The sequence below is a fragment of the Sus scrofa genome, chromosome 6, assembly GCF_054392235.1.
Source record: "Sus scrofa isolate SSC_HxYL_T2T_F1_AM1 chromosome 6, Sscrofa_HxYL_maternal_Yorkshire_Landrace_v2.0, whole genome shotgun sequence".
In the NCBI taxonomy this organism is placed as follows: domain Eukaryota; kingdom Metazoa; phylum Chordata; class Mammalia; order Artiodactyla; family Suidae; genus Sus; species Sus scrofa.
The window spans coordinates 20,327,309-20,354,370 of record NC_139388.1 but is presented as its reverse complement, the minus strand read 5'-3'; the positions used below and the strand labels follow the sequence as shown (position 1 = coordinate 20,354,370).

The 27,062-nt window shown below is 44.3% G+C and overlaps 1 protein-coding gene across 19 annotated transcripts in view; it reads right to left on the bottom strand.

Annotated features, from left to right (window-relative positions):
• Positions 1–27,062, bottom strand: part of NLRC5 (NLR family CARD domain containing 5) — a 103,163-nt gene that overhangs the window by 61,646 nt on the left and 14,455 nt on the right. For all 19 annotated transcript variants that reach the window (XR_014804746.1, XR_014804749.1, XR_014804748.1 and 16 more), the window contains 2 exon segments: positions 3,256–3,365; positions 172–478 (listed from right to left, as the gene is read on the bottom strand). Coding sequence is in view for 12 of the 19 variants with exons in the window: in XM_021093211.2 (XP_020948870.2) it covers positions 172–466 (295 nt within the window). In the remaining 7 variants the exon portion in view is untranslated.

Here is a 27,062-nt window from a genome sequence, read left to right as displayed (position 1 = left end):
TCAGGGCATCTGTTTTGGGAGGTGTGCAGAAACATGGAATTTTGTTCCTGGCTTAGCCAGGCTGTCTCTGTGTGACTCAGGGGGGTCCCAGCCTGGGCCTCTCTGGCTCCCCATGACTGGGGTGGGGGTGGAGCTAACTGGCTGCCTTCCCCCTCTAATAGCTGCCCTTACCTTCTCCGTGGCCCCAGGTGCTCAGCAGCAGCACCTCCAGGTCCAGCGGCACGTCCAGCTCCATGCACACACAGTGGATGAACGCCTGCCAGGTGATCTGACTCTGGGTGCGCAGTTTTCTGAGTTGTAGGACGACCCTCTCTGTGGGGTCTGAGGCCTCGTTCCTGGCACCCAGGTCCATGTTGGGGAGGAAGAACTTCACCTTGGCACTCAGCCATTCTGAGTGTTTGCAGAGCAGCCTCACGAGCCATCCCCACAGGTTCTTGGTGCCCAGGTGGCGACTAATGGGGTCCATGAGGAGCCAGCCCTGCAGGGACCAGGTAGACAGGTGAGCTGGGGGGCAGGTGAGTTTGGGGACAGGTGAGCTGGGGGGCAGGTGAGCAGGAGGACAAGTCAGCCGGGGGAAGGCAAGAGGAACAGTCCAACACCCCACATCTGAGGGGAAGAGGACAGACAGAGAAGTGGCTTCTCTATGGAGTCTCAGTGCCTCTGCCCAGGGCTTGGTCCCAGAGATGAATCTCCTTCCGCATCCCCCTAACCCCTCAATCTGTGCCTGTGTCCTGGCTCTGGAATGGTCTAGTTCCTTCCCTGTGGAAGGTATCCTGACAATGCTTTATTCATGGACCCATCTGTGCTGCTCTGTGTCTGAGCTAAGCTCATGGCTGAGACAACTAGGTGTCTCCCCAAATCTGTTCTTCCTTTCTTCCTTAGTATTAGAACCCCTAAACAGTACAAGGTCATTGGGAAGAGACTCTATTTTCCAGCCTCCCTTGCAATTAGATGTCGCAATGGAACTAAGTTTTGGCCAATGGGATGTAGGTGGAAGTGTTGTCTATTCTTTGCTTCTTCCTGTTGGCTGGAATGCTGGCATGATGGCTGGACCTTGGGCAGCCATATTGGACTATGAAGTGGAAACTAGGGCTAAGGAAGGTGGAAGGTAAAGCTTTCTACCTGCCCTGGACTCTCTGATTTTGAAGGAAATCAAGGAAATACATTTCTATTCTGCTTAAACCACTGCTGCTTAGGGCTTTCTGCTACTCACAGGGAAACCTAATCCTAACTAATGCAAACCCTCTCCTGTCTCTAGGTAAATTCTCCTCTTCTAAACTAGAATTCTTCAGTTTATAACTTATATTAGGAATACTAATATAAAGCAAAGGGCACATACATAGCAAAAGCCTAAAGTGTACGCAGGCTCTTGGATTCAGGAATTCTATTCGACAATTCCGGGCCCTCTAGCCTTAGGAAATAATCATGGATGTACATTACATTTTTTATTTCAAAGATATATACTGCAAGATTATTTATAACAGTTAAAAGTTGGAAGCAAAAATGTCCAAAGCTGGGGATCAGTTAACTAATTGGCTGTCGGTCATACAGTGGAATACGCTGCAACATTTCCAAGTGTACTTTCTGGTGCTAGTTCTTTAATAATAGAGGCAAATCTTCAAAAGGCACTTCCTATGTGTTAGGCATTATTTTACATGCTTTGTGTATCTCATCGCATCCTCACAACTCCAGAGACCCCGTTTCTAACTCTGAAAAGGGTGGGAGGGCCACCCAGGGGCCAGCCTCACTCACTTCCAGAGGTTGGGACAAGGGCCATGTGTCCTGGGGTTTAGACCCAGCTGCTCCTTTGACCCCCAGCAGAGGCCTACTAGGCACATGTCCCCAGCCACCTCCGGTCATCCCTCCTCAGCCAGACTAGCAGCAGTAACTCCTCGCTCAGGCACAGAGCTTTGGCATGCATGCAACATGCTCACGTCCACAGGGATCGCCACCCCCGTGGAACAGATGGAAAGATAAAGGCCAAGGGAGGGAAAGGACACACCCAAGGTCATACTGCACGTCTACGGCACAGCCAGGCTCAGAACCGAGATGTCTTGCCTCCCAGGCCAGTAAATTTCCAAGGCTTTGGAGCCCTCCGTGGCACCAGACATGGGCTCAGTCCTTGTACTTTGTGTGATTCTGGCACAAGGATGTGGCCATGGTCTAGGGCATGGCTTCTTTTCTGGGCTACAGTGTCCAAAGTCCACATGGCTCATAAATCATCCAGGGCCACAGCGTGCCAGGCAGGAATAAACAGTGCCCAGATGGTACAATTTCAGGAAAAGCCCTTTAAACTCAAAGTTTTCCCTCCAGCCAGTCTACCATGATGTCTTTGTTTCCACTACTAGCAATCTATCCCCTCGGGGGTAAGACACTAAGCTTTTTTTTTTTTTTTTCCCCTGCTTTTTAGGGCCACACCTGTGGCACATGGAGGTTCCCAGGCTAGGGGTTAAATCGGAGCTACAGTTGCTGGCCTACCCCACAGCCACACAAATGCTGGATCCGAGCTGCATCTGTGACCTACCCCACAGCTCACAGCAGTGCCAGATCCTCAACCCATTGAGCGAGGCCAGGGACCGAACCCACATCCTCATGGATACTAGTTGGGTTCGTAACCCGCTGAGCCACAGTGGGAAGTCCTCTCTCTCTTCTTTCTGGGCTCTTGGTAGGACTGCATCTCTCTGCCCCCTTGAAAGTAAGCATGGCCAGGAGACTTGCTTTGGCCGATGAAATAGGTAAAGAACAACCCATGTCGCATCTGCGGGGGAGTTTTAAGGGCCAGTGTGTGATTTTCTGTGTTGTCTTTTTCTCCACCACAGGGCCAGCAAGAACGCAGATCTTGGCTGCTCCTTTAGCCTGCATCTGGGGAAGAGGATCGTGTGGACTGGAGGTCCCAGTCAATTCACATTAGACAACACGTGGGATCTGGAAATGCCTTTTGTTGTCATAAGCCACCAGGACTTTGGCGGCTGTTTGTCACCGCAGCATACACTAGCCTATCCTAACGGAGACACTCCTAGCCTGTGCAAGTCTCTTCCCTCGGTCACACCATCCACCCAATGGGTAGATATTGCCACAGGCCTTTGCTGATGTTCTTTGTCTGGTGATTTTCACTCCTGTGCTGAGAGGTGACGAAGGGTAACTTGGCTGCACTGGGGGGGAGTCCAGGGAGGGAGCAGTCTTGGCAGCAGGAGGGCGGGGGAGGAAGGAGTGGATGGGAGGGAAGAGAAGGGGCAAAGGGGAATGACCACCTACCTGCTTCCTGATTCATCACAGATGTCCTAGGATGTCCCCAGAGGGGGTCTCATGGGTTCCCGGCCAAGCCCCTGTGCTGGACTTGCAGGTTCTTTCCATAGGACAGGCCCCTGTGAGAGAGGAGACAGCGCACACTCCCCATCATTAGTCCGAGTTCCAAGAGGAATTCTGTAAACAAGGCACTGACCCTTACCCCTGACATCTCAGAGGACACTGGCCCAGAATCAGTCCCCTGTCCCCAGGCACAGATCTTATTCTTCCGCAACCATAGTTCTTTTTGTCCCCGCACCACGCACAGCCCACCCCTCCCTGGTGTCCCCTCCCGCCACACCTGGCCCAGAGGATGCCCCTCTTCCCCTCCCAGCTTAAATATTCCCCTGACAGCAACTCGGGATGTCACAGCAGGCTTATTACAGCTAATTTAGTGGATGGAATTCGCAGGCTTATTACAGCTAATTTAGTGGATGAAAACGAATTAGTCCTCACTGTAGATGTCTGCTTCCACTCCCGGTAAAACTCCAAAGAGATTAGGCTTTGCAGTGGGAACACGTTTTTAAATACTGGAGAATGAGCACGAGAAAACACCCAGAGGCATCGATCGATCACTGCCTCACTCAGAGGACAATAACATGATGCTTAGGTATTTTATAACAACTATAAATAAATTCTAACCTTTAAAAACTGTCAGTACGGAGTTCCCATTGTAGCTCAGTGGTTAACAAATCCAACTAGGAACCATGAGGTTGCGGGTTCGATCCCTGGCCTTGCTCAGTGGATTGAGGATCCTGCATTGCTGTGAGCTGTGGTGTAGGTTGCGGATGCGGCTTGGATCCCATGTTGCTGTGGCTCTGGCGTAGGCCAGCGGCTACAGCTCTGATTCGACCCCTAGCCTGGGAGCCTCCATATGCCGCGGGTGCGGCCCTAGAAAAGGCAAGAAGACAAAAAACAAAATAAAACAAAAAACAAAAAACCCTATCAATCACGACGTTGTGCACCTGTAACATATAACACTGTACATCGACTGTATCCCAATAAAACAAAATAAAATAATGCTATGTCTCCCATGCCAATGGAACTCAGACAGCTTAACAAACAATAAAGAAGAGACAAGAGAAAAGATAGCTAAAAAGTCCATGGAAGAACGGATGAAAGACACAAGATCATGACAGGCACTGGTTGAGTATCTGCAATGGACGAGGAATGTCCCTACAAAGTTCCAGACTTCAGATCAAGTCACATCAGGAGGGCACATTCTAATGTAACAGAGATAAGCGCTAGAGTTAGAAATAAGGAAAGAAAACAAACTATCCCATTGAAGAGCTACTGGGGTACTAATGGTATTTTTTATTTTTTTATTTTTTGTAGGGCTGCACACGTGGCATATGGAGGTTCCTAGGCTAGGGGTTGAATCGGCTCTGTAGCTGCAGGCCTGTGCCATAGCACACAGCAATGCCGGATCCTCAACCCACTGAATGAGGCCAAAGATCGAATCTGTGTCCTCATGGGTACTAGTCAGATTTGTTTCCTCTGAGCCATGAAGGGAACTTCACTGATGGTATTTTTTTTAAAAGAAAATTGTCAAATTCTAACAGAAAAAAATGGAGAGAGGCAAGAGCAACTTGAGATAACTCCTTGCTATGGACTGAATGTTTGTGTTTGTCCCAGATTTATGTGCTGAAGCTTAAAGCCCCAGTGAAACGGTATTTGGGGATGGAGCCTTTGGGAGGCAACTGGGTCAAGAGGATGGAGCCCTCATGATGGGTTTAGTGCCCTTTTAAGAAGAGGCCGGAGAAAGCATGCTTCCCTTCTCTCCCCCCCCAACCCCGCCCTGACCCTCTCTCTCTCCCTCTCTCTCTCCCTGCTCACTTCCATGTGAAAAGGACACAAGGAGAAGGCAGCCCTCTGCAGATCAGGCACAGGGTCCTCATCAGACACTGGACCTGCTGGCACCTTGAACTTGGACTTCCCAGCCTCCAGAACTGTGAGAAATGTGTGTTGTGTAAGCTACCTGGTCTATGATATTCTGTTAAAACAGCTATAACCAAGACAAGCCTGCCTAGGATACAGAAAATAAAAGAAAAACCTCCCCAAGTCAGTAGGCATATTTAAGGCAATGCCTTAAATACATTACAGTAGGATATTTCTGAGAACTTAATAAAATGATAATAACAGTCATTTGGTTTAAAGACTTAAACCTAAGGCATGACACCTTGAAAGTCCTAGAAGAGAGCACAGGCCAAACATTCTCTGATATAAACTATAAAAATGTTTTCTTAGGTCAGTCTCCCAAGGCAATAGAAGTAAAAACAAAAATAAACAAATGGCACCTAATCAAACTTACAAGATTTTTCACAGCAAAGGAAACCATTTTTTTTAAATAAAAAGAAATCCTACAGAATGAGAAAATGTTTGCAAATGATGCAACCTACAAGGGCTTAATCTCCAAAATATACAAACAACTCAACGATAATAAACAACCCAATGGAAAAAGGGGGAGAAGACCTAAGGAGACATTTCTCCAAAGAAGACATACAGATGGCCAGTAGGCACAGGAAAAAATGCTCAGGATCATTAATTATTAGAGAACTGCAGATCAAAACTACAGTGAGGTACCACTGCACACCCATCAGGGTGGCCGTCACTAATAAGGCTACAAATAAAAAATGCTGAAGAGGGTGTGGAGAAAAGGGAACCTTCATACACTGTTGGTGGGAGTGTAAATTTGTACAACCACTACGGAAAAGAGTATGGAGGTACCTCAGAAAACTAAAAATAGAACTACCACGTGACCCAGCAACCCCACTCCTGGGCATCTGTCCAGACAAAACTTTCCTTCAAAAAGATAACATGCACCCCCTATGTTCACTGCAGCACAATTCACAATAACCAAGACATGGAAACAACCTAAGTGTCCATTGAAAGTTGAATGGATTAAGAAGATGTGGTACATATATATAATGGAATACTATGCAGCCATAAAAAGAACACAATAATGCCATTTGCAGCAACACGGATGCAACTAGTCATTATCAAACTAAGTGAAGAAAATCAGAAAGAGAAAGACAAATACCGTATGATATCACTTATACGTGGAATCTAAAATATGGGATACATGGGAGTTTCAAGCTTAGCTCAGCAGTAACAAACCCCACTAGTATCCGTGAGGATGCAGGTTCAATTCCTGGCCTTGCTCAGTGGGTTAAGGATCTGACATTGCTGTGAGCTGTGGTGTAGGTTGCAGAAGCGACTTGGATCTGGTGTTGCTGTGGCTGTGGTGTAGGCTAGCAGCTACAACTCCAATTCGACCCTTAGCCTGGGAATTTCCATATGCTACAGATGCGGCCCTAAAAACAAGACCAAAATAAAAGAAAATAGAATAAACTATGGCACAAATGAACCCATCTACAAAACAGAATCAGACTCACAGATAGAGAACAGACTTGTGGTTGTCACAGGGTGGGGGTGGGGGGAAATGGACTAGGCATTTGGGGTTAATAGATGCAAACTATTACATTTAGGATGGGTAAACAGGGTCCCACCATAGAGCACAGGGAACTATAGCCAATCTCCTGGGATAGATTATGACGGAAAAGAATGTGAGAAAGAATACATAACTAGATATATAACCGAGTCACCTTGCTATACAGCAGAAATTGGCACAACATTGTAAATCAACTATAATAAAAAAAATTTTTTTAGGAGTTGCCATCGTAACTCAGTGGAAACGGATCTGACTAGTATCCATAAGGACCAAGTTCAATCCCCAGCCTCGCTCAGTGGGTTAAGGATCCAATGTTGCCGTGAGCTGTGGTGTAGGCTACAGATGTGGCTCGGATCTGATGTTGCTGTGGCTGTGGTGTAGGCCAGCAGCTGCAGCTCTGATTTAACCCCTAGCCTGGGAACCTTCATATGCCACAGGTGCAGCCCTAAAGAAGATAAAAATAAAAAAAATTTAAAAATAAAATGAAATAAATTTTTTATTTTAAAAATAAATTACTATCCCCCAACATTACAATAACAGTCATTAAAACAAAAATGGCAGCTAAGACAAAGTATTTGCCTATTTCAACTATTTCATAATAAACATTTAGAATGAGAATTAGATAAAAAGAAAAAAGTGAAGGCAACTGTATCAAAGACTATTCATTGGGAGAGGCAGGCAATAATGGAGAGGCTTCCAAACAAAAGCATATTATCAAGTAACTGTCATTAAAAGTTTATGACGCCAGATTAAAAATTGACCTAAGGAATAGAGTTCAAATTAGCTTCACACTCACTTAAAACTCACTGTTTAGTCAATGGCATTGAGAGAAAAACATGGAAAAGCACATAGTGTTACAACACATAGTAATATAAGTGTTTTAAATGGAAAGAATTATTATTATTATTTTTAATCCCATACGGGATCAGATTGGAGCCATAGTCGCCACCTAAGCCGCAGCTGCGACAACGCCGGATCTCTAACCTACTGTGCGGGGCCGGGGATCGAACCTGCATTCCAGCAGCTCCCAAGATGCTGCCGATCCCCTTGTGCCACAGTGGGAGCTCCAAAAATTATTTTTTTAAGAAAGTAATTCAGTTAAAATTTTCTGTACAGGCAAATTAAAACCACAACCAGATGCCATTTCACACCCACATTGAATGTCTATGATGAAAAAGATGATAATACACGTGTTATAGGAAGGATGTGGAGAACTAGGAACGCTTACACACTGCTGGTGGGAGTGGGAATGCAGAATGGTGCAGCCACTTTGAAAGGGTGTCAATTCCTTACACTGTTAGGCAGAATTACAGTCCAGCAATTTTCTATTCCTGGGTCTACGCCCAAGAGAAATGAAAACATTCATCTACACAGAAGAACATAAATATTTAACATCTGTAATAGCCCCAAAGTGAAAGCGGTCCAAATGCCCAAAAACTCGTGAGTGAATTAGCAAAATATGGTTTAACCAGACAGCATTATTCAGCGACAAAAGGAAACAAAGGGACATTACATACTGTAACGTGGAGGAACAGCAAACACATTATGCAAAGTGAAAAAAGCTCCCAAGTATACCAGTAACTGAATTCAATTTTTTTTTTTTTTTTGGTCGTGCCTGCGGCATGTGCAAGTTCTGGGGCCAGGGATCGAACCTGTGCCATAGCAATGACCCAAGCTGCTGTGGTGAAAACGCTGGATTCTTTTTTTTTTTTTTTTTTTGGTCTTTTTGTCTTTGTTGTTGTTGTTGTTGCTATTTCTCCACAGCAACACTGGATCCGAGCCGCGTCTGCAACCTACACCACAGCTCACGGCAACGCCGGATCGTTAACCCACTGAGCAAGGGCAGGGACCGAACCCGCAACCTCACTGTTCCTAGTCGGATTCGTTAACCACTGCGCCACGACGGGAACTCCGAAAACGCTGGATTCTTAACCTGCTGTGCTATGAGGGAACTCCAAGAGAATTCAACTTTCAAAAGCTATGGCACATGTATGTTTTAAATGTGTTGCATATGTCTGCAAATATATAGAGACCAACTCTAGAGCTACACAAGAAACGTGACAGGGACTGTGTCTGGGGAGGCGGCCTCAGGGACACAGGCAAAGGAGAGCCCTTTACACCTTACAGTTTGCTCTCTGTAATTCCTCATCTGTGGGTTTGAATCTACAAATGGGGATTCAAATCTACAAATGTGGAATCCACAGGTAAAGAGGGCTGACTGCACTGTGCCGTTTTATTTTATTATTTTTTGGCCGCACGTGCAGCAGGCAGAAGTTCCTGAGCCAGGGTTCGAACTTGCACCACAGCAGCAACCCCAGTCACATTAGTGACAATGCCAGAGCCATATTCTCTAGGCCACCAGGGACCTCCAGTTCTATGCCATTTTATATAAGGGACTTGAGCATCCGAGGATGGGAAACTAAGGGCCATCTGCACTCTTCTGGACCACCTCGTGCCATTAAAACCTTTCAACAAGTACCTTTCGATTTTTTTCAAAGCCATAAAATATTCATATTAAAAACTAGAACAGACATTTCCCCAATGTGGAAGGAAGAGAAATTCACGATGAGTAAGTACAAGAGCCTATCAGTAAAGTTCACAGAAATGGAAGTTCCCTACATAATGTGAGCTAAAATGAAAACCATTAGGAAGGCAATAAATGAGGATAAATACCTGCATTAAGTATGACAAGATAAAGCCTGAGAATTCAAATTAAAAAGTAATTCAGGAGTTCCCGCTGTGGCTCAGCAGGTTAAGAGCCTGACATAGTTTCTATGAGGACCCAGGTTTGATCCCTGGCCTCACTCAGTGGGTTGAGGATACCACGTTGCTGCAAGCTACGGAGCAACATGGACCAGATCTGGGCTTGCTGTGGCTGTGGTGTAGGCCTGCAGCTGCAGCTCCAATTTGACCCCTAGCCCAGGAACTTTGATTTGCCACAGGTGTGGCCGTAAAAAGAAAAAAAAGTAAATCATATATATATATATATATATATATATATATTTTTTTTTTTTTTTTGCTTTTTAGGGCCACACTCACGGCAAATGGAAGTTCCCAGGCTAGGGGTCAAATCGGAGCTACAGCTGCCAGCGCACATCATGGCCACAGCAATGGTGGATCTGAGCCATGTCTACGACCTACACCACAGCTCATGGCAACGCCAGATCCTTAATTCACTGAGTGAGACCAGGGATTGAACCCGCAACCTCATGGTTCCCGTCAGATTTGTTTCTGCTGAGCCACGGCGGGAACTCTTTGTTTTTGTTTTATTTTGTTTTGGTCTTTTTAGGGCCCCACCCATGTCATATAGAGGTTCCCAGGCTAGGGGTCCAATTGGAGCTGTAGGTGCCGGCCTACACCAGAGCCACAGCAACATGGGATCCGAACTGCATCTGCGATCTACACCACAGTTCATGGCAACACCATATACTTAACCTACTGAGTGAGGCCTGGGATCGAACTCTCATCCTCACAGATACTAGTTGGGTTAATTAAGCACCAAGCCATGACAGGAACTCCAGTAATTTTTATATATAGAGGAAACATTTTATTCTACTTTCTGTGTGTGTTACAGGGACAAAACTACATTTTCATTGAAAGAGTGGTTGAAAAAGTTGAACAGATAATGCAATGAATATTTGCAAAATGCCAGGCAACATCCTTTAGGTTTTATCTATTTTAATTCTTATAGCTACTCCTCCTGGATGCCTCCTACGCATTAAAAAACTTCCAGGTTCCAAACTGAGCCCTGATCTCCCCTCCCACCACCCACCACCCGCCACCCGCCACCCGCCACCCGCCACCCGCCACCCGCCACCCTCCCCATTTCAGTGACGGGCAGTCTCCAACTTCCTCAAGCTCAGGCCAGAGATGGCTTGGTTTTCCCAAGCATCTCGCAGAATCTCAATTCCTCCCTTGCTGCCTGGACCCAGCACCATCATTTCACACCAGGATTCCTGCATCAGGAGGCTCACCCCCAACACCCCCCACACACGGTCCGGTGGTCAAGCTAGCACGTGGCCTGTGCCGCATACCCTTGAACCTCGTGCTCTTCCTGTCTTAGCCGAGGAAAGGCCAAGGTTCCTCTCAACATCATCCAGTGGTTTGCACAGTTAAAAACAATAAAATCAAATGCGGTAACTTGAACATTTCCTTCGCTGTGTATTGATTGCGTTCCACCTATTTTTAAATTAACTTCTGGCACTTTCTGGGTTTTTTTTTGGAGAAACTTGCTTAGTTCATCAAGACCATTCAAACTTCATATGCAGCACACAGTTGTATAGATAATATTGTTCTTGTACTTTTAAATCTCCTCATAGCTTTACAATTATTTCATTTCTTTTACTTTGCCTTTTTCTCCATATTAGATTTGCCAGTAGGTGGTATCTCACGTCTAAAAACTAACTTTTGTTAGTTTATCAATTTATTAATTATCAATTGATAAATGTATCATTTCTCAATTCTGGAGAATTTTCCTTCTTTGGTTTTATAATTTTTCTTATCTTCCTATTCCTTTCCCCTGATTTAGTCTTTAAACTTCTGAACTTTACGGCTTAGGCCATTTTAAGTGTCTTCCTTTAAAAGTTAATAAGAGAGAATACTTTTGGACAATTTCCAGAAATCTACATTGTTTATATAAAATGTATATTGCATTACTAGCAGACTGTAATTTTGAACAGGGTCATTAATAGAGGGGTGAGGTTTGTTTTTTTTAAATCTATGCCATTAATTTTTTTTGCTTTACTGTACTGTACAAAGGAGAAGTCCTATATAATTTCTGCTTTTGGAAATATGTTGAGACTTCTGTTTTTGGCTTAGTATATGAGAAATTCAAAAATATTCCCTGCACATTTAAAAGACATTCTTTTTCAGTAAAGATGGATTTCTGTCTCATAAATTATACCAAAATAAAATCTAGATGGAGCTAAAATCTAAAAGTAAAAAGTTAAACTACAAAAGTAGTAGATTATAGGTGTTCACTTTAAAACCATTCATAAATCTGCCCATCGAAATTTTTACATTTTTCTATATGTTATATTTCACAGTAAGAAAGTTAAAAAAATTTAAGTGCCAGGAGAAAATGTGGGAAAAAGTTGAAAAAAATTTCAGAGTGTAGGGGGCCTAGGTAAACATGACACAAAACTCAGAAATCACAAAAGAAAAACTGGATGAAACTGACCAGATATAAATTAGAATTTCTGTATTGCCAAAAACCATCACAGTCAAAAGATATCACATACTGGATAAGCATCTGTTAGGCACACGCAGACAAAGATATAAATGCAGTTTTTTTTGTTTTTTTTTTTTTAATTTTTTGGCCACATCCACACCATGTGGAAGTTCCCAGGCCACGGATCAAACCCAAGTGACAGCTGTAACCTAAGCCATAGCAGTGACAATGCCAGATCTTTAACCTGCTGAACCATGAGGAACTCCAAGACAGAAGTGTTAACATTTCAAGAGTTACTAAACAGGCATTCCCATCATGGCTCAGTGGTTAACGAATCCGACTGGTATCCATGAGGACACGGGTTCGATCCCTGGCCTCGCTCACTGGGTTGAGGATCCGGCGTTGCCGTGAGTTGTGGTGTAGGCTGCAGATTTGGCTTGGATCCTGCATTGCTGTGGCTCTGGCTACAGCTACGGTGTCTACAGCTCCGATTAGACCCCTAGCCTGGGAACCTCCATATGCCGCGGGAGCGGCCATAGAAATGGCAAAAAGACAAAAAAAAAAAAAAAAAAAGAGTCACTAAACAGCAACTAGAAAAGATATTCAACTTCACACAAAATGAAAGAAATAGATGTTGAAACTAAAAAAAGATATATTCCATTTTCCACCGTTTAGATTGGCAAGGGTATTTCACATTGGCCAGACTGCAAATTAACAGGCATTTTAATTTTGATGCTTTGCTAGTAGGAAAGCAAACTAATACAACCTTTACCTACCAAAACTGCAAGTCTCTATAACCACACTTAGCAACTCCATGCCCAGGAATTTAGCTTTCGGATATACTCATAATGTGCAAGGTAACATATGCTCAAGGATATTTAATGTGGCCTTGCTTATAACAGCAAAAGCTTTGAAATAACCTAAATGTCCACTGAAGAGGAACTAGTTAAATTATGGCACATCCATGCAATGAAGTCCCCTGCAGTCATTAAAAAGAGACAGAATTATGTGGAATGATACAGAACAGTGTCCGAGATCTATCGCATTTTTCAAAAAGGGCAAAGACAGGATAGGGTACAGAGTATACTGCATTTAAATAAAGAAAAAAAATGTGTACATTCATAAAATAAATGAATACTGGCAGTTCCCTGGTGGTCTAGTGATTAGGACTCAGAGCTTTCACTGCTACAGCCCAGGTTCAATTCCTGGCCTGGGAACCGAGATCTCACATTAAGCTATTGCACGCCACAACCACAAAACTCCCAAACAAACCACAATCTAAATACATGAATAACTCTGGAAGAAACGCATAACAATAATTGTCCCTAGGGAGGGGAACATTTAGAATTTTATACTATTATCTAATCAAAGTTAATTTTTTTTTTTTGGCCATACCCACAGAATATAGAAGTTCCCAGTTCAGGGCTTAAATTTGAGCTGTAGCTACGACCCACACCACAGCTGTGGCAATGCCAGATCCTTACCCCACTGTGCCACAGCAGGAACGCCTCATCTTTTTTTTTTTTTTTTTTTTTTTTAAGATTGAGTACACCTATTACCTCAACTATACTGGTTGTCATTCAAATTTCCATTGTTCACATTTGGGTTGGGATAACATCAAAGGAGTAGACTGGTGCTCTATCAATTTCTCCACGCATGGCTAGCAGTTTTTAAAATTTAAATATGAATTGAAATGATGATTTTTAAAGTGATGCTAAATGTATGGGTTCAGTTACCCAAATGCACAAAGTTTTATTGCTGTTCTACAAAAAAACAAGATAGCAGAGTGGCTGCTAATAGAACAAAGGAAAACCTCAAGACTATCAAGGCTTCATATTTGCATTTTAGCACAGGGACCTCTGGCTAACAAAGTTTTATCTCTAAGAATCACCAAAGCATCTCTGGGAAAGGGTGGTCAAACATGGGGCTCAGAGGCAGTGAAATGCCCAGCAACACACAGTCAAAAGAGTCAGTGTCTAGAGGGAATCCAGGCATGCAGCTTTTCGGACCTGTGCACCTGCCACTCTAGGTCCGGACAGTGAAGAGGCAAAGTGCCAGGGGCTCTGTCAGGGTGATGGTCTCACTGAGGGGTCTGCAGGGGAGGATCCCTCCATCCTGGCTCCAATTTTAAGCAGACAGCTCCTTCCACTGCCCTCATAGCTGTGCTCTTGGGAACCTCTCCTGCTCTCCTGGGAGTGCCGTAGAGGGAGGGGAGGGGAACCAGTTCCCTCACTCCAGTCCCAAGGCCCTTGCTCCCTGCACCTGGAGAGCCCCCCACCTCCAGACCACACACATGCGCACATGTACACACGCATGCGCGCACGCATGCGCACATGCCAGTGCACATTCCCCTGGCCAGAGCTGTCTCCAAAACCTACTTCTGACCCAGCCTCACTTCTGTCTAAACCTCCTCTAGCCTCTCCCCACCTGCAAGACGAAGCACCATGTGAGTATGACTTCCACAAAGCATGCCCACATCTGGTGCCCAAGAAAGGCTCAAAGGGTGAGTCAACCAGTGGGCTGTCACCATCTGGGTCCTGGCCACCTCCAGGCCCTCTCACACCACACCTGTAGCCCCACCACGTGACCACATTCCCAGCTCCACCCCACCAATCCTCTTTCACAGCTCCCTGCCTTGCGCACATGCCCTGCGCTGCCTCGAATGCCCCCCCCCCCTTTTTTAGCACCTTGCAAACTCCACCTTCTCCTTCTGGACCCAGTTCCTGGCTTCAAGACATTGGTCTGGTTACCCCACGGCTTGCTACCTCAGGGTCTTCATCTGTAACATGGAGGGGCTCTAGATCGGGCTTCTAGAAGCAGAGCCCAAGGGAGGGGTGTCTGTGAAAGTTATGAACTGAGAGCAGCAGGGAAGGAGGACAGGAAGTTATTTATTGAGGACAGAGGGGAAGAAGTGAGGCAAAGATGCAGTTTCAGGAACAGTCTAGCTTCAGCCTGACCACAGGGAGCTCTGACGTGCTCGGGGGTAACAGGTGTTGGCAAGTCCCCTGGCATGTTGGGACCTGCTTCCTCAGCTCTACAAGGGGGATTCCACTTGCTGTCCCTGTGCCCGGGGGGCTGACAGGGAGGGTCAGGCCGAGGACCAGGGTGTGGGAGGCAGGAAGCCCTGTTCCCCCAGCACTGGCAGAGCCCACGGTCCTGCCCTGGCTCCTGGACCCAGGGGGAGGAAAGAGGACAGAAGAGGGTGATGGAAGCCAGACAGCGGGAAGAGAGAGAGACAGAAATAAGAAGGCTGCAAATGCTAACGTCAGGATGAGGAAGGATGTGGTTGGTGGGGACGATTAGAAAGGGACCCCCGGTCATGCCAGCCACTCGGACATCTGGACAGAAATAGCTCTGAAAAAGGAAAGTGCTGCTCATGTTGGTATCTCAGGACCAAGATCAGGCTGGGGGTTGCCATGGTGGACCAGGATCCAGAGAGGCCCTCAACCCCTCTCAGAATTCTCCTCAGCAAACCCTGAAAGGCAGATGACAGAGAACCCAGGACCTGTGCTTCCCTCAGGGCTGATCACAGCCTGAGGCTTTGAAAGATGCCTGAGCCCAGATGCAACGTGGGGTGGAGTCGGAAGGACGCTGGCTGTGGGGTCCCTGCCAGGCCCATTTGTAGACGGGGAGACTGAGGGCCGAGAGGAGAAGGCCTTGCTGGCACTCCCAGCAAATAAGCCAAGTGGGACCAGACAGATGCAGCGGGCTCTCTTGGGACGGGTGATGCAGCCCCACCACAGGAATCACCCTCCTTTCATGGGTTCCCATGGGGGGACCTCCAGGGAGAGGTCAGCAGCCATGTCCTCCCTTACCCACAAAAGCTGGCACAGTGGGCAAGATGGGTGCTTGACACAGCCCACTACCACAGGGGGATGTTCCTTTGAACATCCTATCGTCCCTCACAATGACACGCTCCTACAGGACTTAAAATGCATGGTCACATGCTTTACGGAGACTTCCAAGAGTGAGGGGACCTCCCCAGATCACCAGCTAGAGAGTTGCAGAGCCGGGAGTTGAATGAACGTCCCCTTGCCTCTAAGCCCTTCTGGGGGGTGGCGCAAGCCTACACTCCCAGCCTCAGGCCTGGGCCTGGGCCTGGGCGGTCCCTGCTCCAGATCCAACAAGGCCTCCCTCTTCTTGTCACTGGACACCAGGAATCTGGGTCCCAGCCCTCATGCCTAGAACTGAAACCACTTCCTTCATCCCAGCCAACTTCCTGCTCAGAAGGCTCAGACTCTGTACCAAGGGACTACTAGGGTTTGCGGATGTGTCCTCCTCTAAACCCAGGGTGCCCACAGCCAGCCCTGGCCAGGCTCGGACAGCAGGTGGCCAGGCTTGCCTCTCCCCCTCAGCCCAGGCAGCTTGGTTCCAGCTCCCAAAGAAAGTGGCTGGTGAGGCCTCCATGAGAAGAGTCCTGTCCAACACGGTCCTGGGCTTCCAGAGGCCTCTCCCTGGATCTGCCAAGGCCAGCGGGTCCCCAACTTGTGTGTATGTTAGAGTCACCTGGGGTTTTAAAGATTCCAGGAGTTCCCGTCGTGGCGCAGTGGTTAACAAATCCGACTAGGAACCATGAGGTTGCGGGTTCGGTCCCTGCCCTTGCTCAGTGGGTTAAGGATCCGGCGTTGCTGTGAGCTGTGGTGTAGGTTGCAGACGTGGCTCAGATCCCGCGTTGCTGTGGCTCTGGCGTAGGCCGGTGGCTACAGAGCCGATTTGACCCCTAGCCTGGGAACCTCCATATGCCACGGGAGCGGCCCAAGAAATGGCAAAAAAAAACAAAAAAAAAAAAAAAAAAAAGATTCCAATCATGCTGGAGAGGGTGTGGACAAAGTGGAACCCTCTGACACTGTTGGTGGGAATGTAAACTGGTACAACCACTATGGAAAACAGTACGGAGAGTCTTCAGAAAACTAAAAATAGAACTACCAAGTGATCCAGCAATCCTACTCCTGGGCATATCTCCAGACAAAACTCTCATTGAAAAAGATACATGCACCCCTATGTGCACTGTAGCACTATACACAGTAGCCAAGACATGGAAACACCCTAAACGTCCACAGACAAATGAATGGATTAAGAAAATGTGACCATATATATAACGGACTACTCATTCATAAAAAAAGAAGAAAATAATGCCATTTACAGCAACATGGATGGAACCAGACACTCTCATACTAAGTGAAGTAAGTCAGAAAGAGAAAGACAAATATCATATGACATCACTTACATCTGGAATCTAATATATGGCACAAATGAACTTTTCTACAGAAAAGAAACTCGTGGACATGAACAGACTTGTGCTTGCCAAGGGGGAGGGGGAGGGAGTGGGATGGACTGGGAATCTGGGGTCAATAGATGCAAACTATTGCTTTTGGAGCGGATAAGCAATGAGATCCTGCTGGATAGCACAGGGAACTCTATCCAGTCACTTGTGATGGAACATGATGGAGGATAATGTAAGAAAAAGAGCATATATATATGTGTGTGTGTGTGTGTGTATGACTGGGGTCACTTTGCTGTACAGCAGAAATTGACAGAACATTGTAAACCAACTATAATAAAAAAAATTCCAACGGGCCACACCCAGATCAATCACAGCACAGTCTCTGAGGGCGGATCATAGGCATTGGTACCTATGGAAGCTCCCAGGTGATGAGCTTAGGAACTACTGTTCCAGGCCCCAGAGATGCCCACCTCTTCACCCCCACCGGGGAGAGACTGGCTCCTTGTTCCCTGGGGCTGGCGCCCTGCTTTCCCAGCAAACCAGAGCCCAGGGGTCTGCCCCCAGGGGTCTGTGGATAACCAGCCCTCCTCCCGCCTCCCTCACTGGGGTGGGGAGTGCCCCTTCTGCCTTTGACCTGTTCTTGGGACCTCGTGCCCAGCTCTGTGGTTCCGTCAGCTCCTCTCACGCCCACACCAAACTGAAAATGAAGCTGAGGCCTGGAAATCCCCTCTATCTCCAACCACACGGTCGGGTCTGTGGGCGAGGATCCCAGAGGAAACTTGTGCTGCTTGTGGAGGTTGGTGGTGGCGGGGAAAGAAGGTCAGATGGAAAGGAGAGAAACTAGATCATGAGGTTCAAGTTCACGGGCTGGAGATGGGTCTGCCCACTTTCAAGGGCAAATTGACAGTGATTTCTAAAACTTAAAGTGCATCCACCTTTGGACCGTGTAACCAAACCGCTTGGCAGGAAGCCACGCGGAGAGTCACACAGCCTGGAATTCGGATAGGAGTGTCCGAATAACTCATATCGTAATCAAATTTGGTGTGACCACACCTCTACATTATGGGCATGAAGGTCACTGCTTACGTGTGACATGGCTGGCTCCTCAATATGCATTATTAAATAAATAAGGCACATGTAAAATGATATGCACAATATGATATTATTTGCCTAAAGAATACATATAAAACAAAAAACACCAAAAATTGATTTCTTCCTCCGGGTCTATAATAACATGTTTTTCATGAATTCTGGAGCTAGGCTTCCTAGGTTTGGGACTAAACTTTGCACCCTTCACAGGCTGTGTGGCATCAGGCAAGTTGTACAGCGTCTCTGGGCCTCAATGTTCTCACCTATAAAACCAAGATAATAACAGTACCCACCTCTCAGGGTTGTTGTGGGGCACGAATGAGGTAATAGGTCCTGCTTAAAACAGGTCCTGGCCATTAGAGAGCCGGATACAAGTGTGGGGGGGATTTTTTGGTTGTTGGGTTTAGATAAAGTTTAACGTGAAGGCTTAGATAAAGTTCTGGAAGGCAACAAACCCCAAACTGGTTACCTCAGACTGGGAGACGACAGACAGAGATCACGAAGCAGTGAGCGAGGGAGATTTCAGCCTTATATATGAGGAGTTTAGCTTTTTGCAAAGTCATGTGTTACCCGTGTGGTTTCAACTGAAGACATTTATTTATTTGTTTGTTTAAAGTGAACGAAGACAAAGTCAGTGACCAGAAAGCTGGACACTCTCAAGTCAGAGGAAGAATTCTGCTTCTGGGGTGGATCTTTTGAGCCACTTCCTCTCAAGCCAGCCAACAACGCCCCTTCATACAAAACGGGCAGAAGAAAGGCTTGGGGTAGGGGTCAGGGGACCCGTTTGTTGGAGCCTGGGCTCTGCACCCCATTGCCCCAAACTGACTTGCTGGGTGACACTGGACAAGCTTCTGCCCTAAGCCATGGCTCACTTTTTTTTTTTTTTTTTTTTTTTTTTTTTTTTTTTTTTTTTTTTGGTCTTTTTGCTATTTCTTGGTCTTGGGCAGCTCCCGAGGCATATGGAGATTCCCAGGCTAGGGGTCCAATTGGAGCTGTAGCCACCGGCCTACACCAGAGCCACAGCAACGCGGGATCCGAGCTGCGTCTGCAACCTACACCACAGCTCACGGCAACGCTGGATCGTTAACCCACTGATCAAGGGCAGGGATCGAACCCGCAACCTCATGGTTCCTAGTCGGATTTGTTAACCACTGCGCCACGACGGGAATTCCTCACTTTTTTTTTTTTTTTTTTTTTTTTTTTTTTTTTTTTTTTAATCAAGCAGGGTGAATACCAGCCCATGTCACAGGGATCTGCAGCGCTTTAGGGTTAGGAGGCTTGGGTGTGAATCCTGATTTCACCATTTTGTGCTGCAAGACCCAGGTCAAGTTTCTTAATCTCTCTGTACCACAATTTCCCCATCTTCGAATACGGATGATGATTTTGTATTTATTTCTCAGGGTCATTCTGAGGATTGGAGAAAATAATTCATACAAAGATTATAGCACAATGAGGGGACATGGCCAGTCTACAGTTGATGCTAGTTGACGCTCATCTCATATACTGGGTTTTCAGCTCAGGTTGGTCATTGTGCTACAGCATTCTACCTGCATTCCCTCAGTGGCTCCTCAATCAATCTTTCAAGGAAGATACTGCCTTCGTTTTGCAGACGAAGGAATGGACTCTGGGAAGTCAAGAAATAATGAGTAGATTTAAAACCTCTGCTGAACCCAGAGGCTCTTTCTTTTTCCTTTCTTTTTTGGCCACCCCACAGTATATGGAGTTCCTGGTCCAGGGATCAGATCCGAGCCTCAGTTGAGACCTCAGGCACAGCTGCGGCAACACTGGATCCTTAACCCACCGTGCCCAGTCGGGGATCAAACCTGCATCCCAGCACTCCCAAGACATCACTGATCCCGCTGTGCCACAGCAGGAACTCCCAGAGGCTCTTCCCTAACTGAAGCACCATATTGCCTTCAAGCATGAACCACAATCATTTCCATAGCTCTCTATTATTTTTCTCCTGTAAAATATAATCTGTCCTCATTTGAGAAGTTCATTGCAGAAATACACAATCTGAACTCTCTCTCTTATTCTTTAGGGTTAGGAATATAATTTCTGAGCCTTCTTACCCAGGTTGGAGGACATTTTTGTCTTATCTGAGAATCAGAGTATCATTTCCTTGAAAATGTCCTAGAAATCATTTCACTTTTAACTTGATTTTCTAAAGTATCATTTGCCCTGGATAACCCCCAAAAGAAACCCAAGGGAAATAAAAACAGAATGATGCTTGTTGAACTGGAACTGGGCATTGCTGCCTGCGCAGGGGGCTCTGGACGGAGGCCTGGCCTCGGGTTGTCTGAAAAGGTGATCAGGGGTCTGAGAGGCTTTACAGACCTTAGCACCCAAATGAGACTTTCTTCTTAATCGGGAAAGATTAAAGAGAAGTGAAAAGAAGACAGCGGCTCTCATTTTATGACTCAGTGAATGACTTGTCCCTGCACCTTTTTAACATCATCTTGTTGACTCTCCCACATAAATCTCTATTGAGGAAAACCTTGACCCGTCCATTTCAAGAAGAGAATTCTGAGGCCCAAAAATGCGCAGGACACCTTCAAGAACTTAGGGGAAGATTGTTGTGAGACACATAAAACAGCAAACTATTTCTCTCTTCAAACAAGATGACCTGAAAAGATCTGAATATCTCATAGTGCCAGCTCCCCAGGGCTTCAGTACTCTCTCCATTTTGCCATGAGGGGTAGAAGGAACTCTCCCAGGCAGGGGGTTGTGGTTTAGTGAAGGTACAGTACCCCCCCCCCCAAGGAGATGGATGTTGGGGGATCAGCAGCTTCCTGCAGCCTCTATATCCACATAGTCTTCTAGGAGAGACTTCGGCAACATGATCTCAAACATTCAAAAAATAATGGTTTAAAAGAAGATTCTGAGAAGATGGCAGAGAAGGAAGCATGAGGAATATGATTCCTCACCTAGAAACAGTTCTTAGGAGAATCTGTGTGGTATAACTGTTTTGGAACCCTGGAGCCTGTTGAAAGCTTACAATTTCCAGGGGAATTCTGGATAAATTTTGGTTAATTTTGGTCAATTTCAGTTCTTAGTGCAATAGGAGGTACCCATCCCCCCTTGTGGCAGGCAGCTGCACATGCTCCTGGGGTAGCTTGCACACAGCTTGCAGGAGCCAGAGTGGGTAAAAAGGACCCAATATTGGAGATTCGTGCCCTGCTTGCCGATTGCTGTTTCTGATCTCAGGGGTGCAGACAGAATTAAGCCATTACTGTTGCACTTTCCCTCAATGTTGCAAGCCCTTTCCCCTCCAGCTGAAGTGACCTCCAGGAGATTTAAAGGGCCTGTGCCCTTTGTTCTCCCCTTCAGTTTTGCTTTTCCCCTTTTTGGTAGGAAGACACTAAAGACTAGAATATTCAGAAAGAACTACACATGTGGGAAAAATTAGAAAATGACTGCATATGCTCAAGGAAAGACTCAGAAAAGACATGAGAAGATAAAAAAACATAAGAAGACATTAACTTTACATGTCAGGTTGATCTCTGGCACAGAGACCATTTATAACAATAAAAAAATGAACAAAAACAATAACGAAAAATTGGGGAAGGGGAATAATCTGATTTCCAGAGTTACCACATTAGTACATTCAAATGTCTGATGTTCAACAACAACAAAAATCACAAAGTGTACAATGAACCAGGAAAGTATGACCCACTGAAAGAAAGAAAAAAATTCAACAGAATCTTTCTCTAAAATGGTATATATATTAGACAAAGACTTTAAAACAACTGACCAAAGAACTAAAGGAATATGTAGAGAAATTCAAGAAAATTATGGATGACTACAATAGAAACAGCAATTAAGAGACAGAAAATCGGAGTTCCCGTCATGGCGCAGTGGTTAACGAATCCGACTAGGAACCATGAGGTTGCGGGTTCGGTCCCTGCCCTTGCTCATTGGGTTAACGATTCGGTGTTGCCGTGAGCTGTGGTGTAGGTTGCAGATGCGGCTCGGATCCCGCGTTGCTGTGGCTCTGGCGTAGGCCGGTGGCTACAGCTCCAATTCAACCCCTAGCCTGGGAACCTCCATATGCCGCGGGAGCGGCCCAGGAAATAGCAACAACAACAACAACAAAAAAGAAAACCCTAAGGGATCCACACACACACACAAAAAAAAAAAAAAAAAAAAAAAAAAAGAGACAGAAAATCTAAAAAGAAACCAACAAGAGATTCAGGAGATGAAAAATATAATATCTGAGGTGAAAAATTCATAGAGGGATTCAAATGCAGATTTGGACAGGCAGAAGAAAGAGCTGAGAAACTTCAAGGTAGGACAATGGAAATTACTGAGGCTGAGAAACAGAAAAAGATGGAAGAAACATGGACAGAGCTTAAGAGATGTGTGGGACATGATTAAGTGGACCAACTTAGGCATTATGGGAGTCCCAGAAGAAGAGAGAGAAAGGGACAGAGAGAATAATTGAATAAATGATGGATGAAAACTTCCCAGATTTGATGAAAGAGCTGAATATAAACATTCAAGAAGCTCGATGAACTTCAAGTAAGATTAGCTCAAAGAGACCTACACCAAGGCACATTATAAACAAACTTTCAAAAATCAAAGACATAGAGTTAGCCTTGAAAGCATCAAGAGAGAAGTGAGTGATCACATACAAGGGCTCCTCAATAAGATTATCTGCAAATTTCTCCTCAGAAGCTTGGAGGTCTGAAGATAGCAGGCCCATATATTCAAAGTGCTAAAAGAGGGGGAAAAAAAAAAAAACCCTGTCAATCAAGAATCCTATATCCAGCAAAACTGTCCTTCAAAAATAAAGGAGAAATCAAGACATTCCCAAAGAAACAAAGTGAGCTTGTGACTGCTAGATGTGCCCTTCAAGATATGCATGCTCAAGGGTGTCCTGCAGAGTGAAATAAAAGGACATTAGACAGTACCTCAAAGTGACATGGAAAAATAAAGGTTAACTACATGGATGCTTATAAAGCTAGTATTACTATAGCAATGGTCTATAACTGTACTTTTTGTTTTCTACAGGATTTAAGAGGCTAATACATGTAAAGAAAAACCATTATTAGTATAAAGGCTGTATTACTGTAACTTTGGTTTGTAATTCCAAATCTTATTTTCCCCTATAAATTAGAAGATGAATTCATTTTTTAAAATTATTAGTATATATTTTGGGCACAAGACATATAAAGATGTGATTTTGTGACATCAACAACATAAAGGGGTGGTGATGGAGCTGTAAAGGAGCAGTTTTTGTATGTTATTGAAGTTAAGCTGTTATATTCAAATTAGAGTGTTGTAACTTCAGTATGTTAAATGTAATCCCCATATTAGCCACAAAGAAAATAGCTACAAAATACATATACAAAATAAAATTAAGAAGGAATTTGAACATTTCATCACAAAAGTTAACTAAACACAAAAGAAGAGAGGAATGCAAAAAAAATGAGGGACAAAAAAAGCTATGGAGCATATGAAAAACAAATAGCAAAATGACAGAAGTAAGTCCCTCCTTAGCAGTAATAACTTTAAATGTAACTGGATTGAACTCTCCAAACAAAAGACAGAGACCAGCTGAATGGACAAAAACACATGATCCAACTATACACTGTCTACAAGAGACTCATTTGAGATTCAAAGACAAAAACAGGTTCAAAGTAAAGAGGTGGAAAAAATATTCCATGAAAATAGTTAACCAGAGGAGAACAGGAGTGGTTATGCTAATGTAAGATAAAGTAGATTTTAAATCAAAAAAGTTTACAAAAGGCAAAGAAGGATATTATGTGTTAATAAAAGGTTAAATACAGCAAGAAGATATACCAATTATAAATATTTATATACCTAATGACCGACAACCAAAATATGCAAAACAAAACCTGGTAGAATTAAAGGGAGTGGGGGTTTCCGTTGTGGTGCAGTGGAAATGCATCTACCTAGTATCCATGAGGATGTGGGTCCAATCCCTGGCCCTGCTCAGTGGGTCGGGGATCCAGCATTGCAGTGAGCTGTGGTGTAGGTCGCAGATGCTGCTCGGATATAGTGTTGCAGTGGCTGTGGTGTAGGCTGGCAGCTGCAGCTCTGATTTAACCCCTAGCTTGGGAACTTCCATATGCTGTGGGTGCAGCATAAAAACCAAAAAAAAAAAAAAAAAAAAAGAGAGAGAGAGAGAGAGAGAGAGAAGTAAAAAAGAATTTAAGGGAGTAATAAGCATTTTTTTCAATAATTGTTGGAAACTTCAATACCCACTCACAATAATGGATAGAATATAAAGCAGAAGATAAGTGAGGAAATAGAGGACTTAAACACCATAAAAAAACAATCAGATCTAATAGACATATACAGAATCCTCCACTCAATAAGAAGAGCATACACACTCTCAATTGAACATGGTCTATCTGCCAGGATAGACCATGTGTAAAGTCACAAATTAAGTCTCAATAGATTTTACAAGATAGTATCACAAAAAGTATCTTCTCTGACCATGACGAAGTTAGAAATCAATAACATAAAGAAAACTGGAAAGTTCACAAAATTGTGGAAATAAAACAGCCCATTTTTTTCCTTTCCTTTTCTTTTTTTAGGGCCCCAGTTATGGCAGACAGAGGTTCCCAGGCTAGGGGTGGAATCTGAGCTATAGCTGTCAGCCTATGCCACAGCCACCGCAACACCAGATCTGAGCCACGTCTGTGACTTAAACCACAGCTCACAGCAATGTCGGATCCTTAACCCACTAAACAAGGTCAGGGATTGAACCCACATCCTCATGGATACAAGTTGGGTGCATTTCCACTGAGCCACAACAGGAATTTCAAAACAGCCAATTTTTAAACAACAAATGGATCAAAGAAGAAATCACAAGGGAAATTAGAAAATACTTAGAGATGAATTGAAAACAAAAACACAACACACCAAAACTTATGGGACATAGTGAAAGCAGTGTCAAGGGGAAATTTTACAGCTACAAATGTTTCTATTTAAAAAGAAGAAGGAGTTCCCATCATGGCACAGCGGAAACAAATCTGACTAGGAGCCATGAAGTTGCGGGTTAGATCCCTGGCCTTGCTCAGTGGGTTGAGGATCTGGCGTTGCTGTGAGCTGTAGTGTAGGCTGGCAGCTGTAGCTCCGATTAGACCCCTAGCCTGGGAACCTCCATATGCCGTGGGTGAGGCCTTAAAAGGACAAAAGACTAAATAAATAAATAAAAATTTAAAAAAATAAAAAGAAGAAAGCTTTCTAAACAATTTAACTTTACAACTTAAGGAACTAGAAAATGAGAGCAAACTAAACCCAAAGCTAGCAGGAAAGAATAATAATAACAACAATTAGAATGGAGATAAGTGAAAAGAATAGATGAACAATAGAGAAAAATCAATAAAACCAAAAGCTGATTCTTCAAAAACATCAACAAATTGACAAGCCTTTCAGACTAAGAAAAAAAGAGAGGAGACACAAATTACTAAAATCAGAAATGAAAGGGGGGACATCATTACCAATTCTACAGAAATAAAAAGAATTGTAAGAGAGTATTATAAACAATTGTATGCCAAAAATTGGATAATAGAGATGAGATGGAAAAATTCCTAGAATACTAAACACTAGACACCGACTAAATACCGACACTAGATCACAAAGAAGTAGAAAATCTGAACAGACCTATAACTAGTAAGGAAATACATTAGCAATAAAAAAAAATGTCTCAACAAAGAAAAGGCCTGGACTTGATGACTTCACTGGTGAATTCTATAAAACTTTTAAAAAGAACTAATACTGGAGTTCCCATCATGGCTCAGTGGTTAATGAATCCGACTAGGAACCATGAGGTTTTGGGTTCAATCCCTGGCCTCGCTCAGTGGGTTAAGGATCCGGTGTTGTCATGAGCTGTGGTGTAGGTTGCAGACTCAGCTCAGATCCCGTGTTGCTGTGGCTGTGGCTGTGGCTGTGGCTGTGGCTGTGGCCGGCGCCTACAGCTCTGATTAGATGTCTAGCCTGGGAACCTCCATATGCTATGGATGTGGCCCTGGAAAAGACAAAAAAAAAAAAAAAGAACAAATACTGATCCTTCTAAACTTTTCCAAAAAAATTGAAGAGGGAGAACTCTTCCTAACTCATTCTAGGAGGCCAGCATAACCCTGATCCCAAAGCCAGACAAAGACACTCCCCCCCAAAAAAAGAAGAAAAGAAAATTAGAGACTAATATCCCTTACGAATGATTCAAAAAAATATTAGGAAATCAACAAAATATTAGCAAACCAAATTCAGCTGCCTATTAAAAAGATTACACACAATTACCAAGTGGTATATGCAAAGATGGAATGCAACGATGGCTCAACATATGAAAATTGATCAATATAACTGCCACATCAACAAAATGAAGGGGAAAAAAACACACAAGCATTTCAGGTGGTTGAATGCAGAAAAAGCATTTGACAAAATTAAACACCCTCTTATGATAAAAAAAAACATTCAGTAAGCTAGGAATAGACAGAAACTACCTCCACATAATAAAAGCCACATATGAAAAACTCACAGCAACATCATACTCAATGATAAAAGACTGAAACCTTTTCCTCTAAGATCAGGAACAAGGCAGAGATCATTGCATTCACCACTTCTACTTAACACAGTGATGGCAGCTCTAGCCAGAGCAATTAGGCAAAAAAGAAAAAAGAAAAGAAAAGAAAAGGCATTTAAATTGGAAAAGAGAAGTAAAATTATCTCTGTATGCAGATGATAGGATCTTATATGTAGGAAACCCTAAAGATGCCACAAAAAAAAGCTGTTAGAACAAATAAATGAGTTCAGCAAAATAGCAAGATAAAAAGTCAACATACAAAAGTCATTTGCATTTCTATACATGA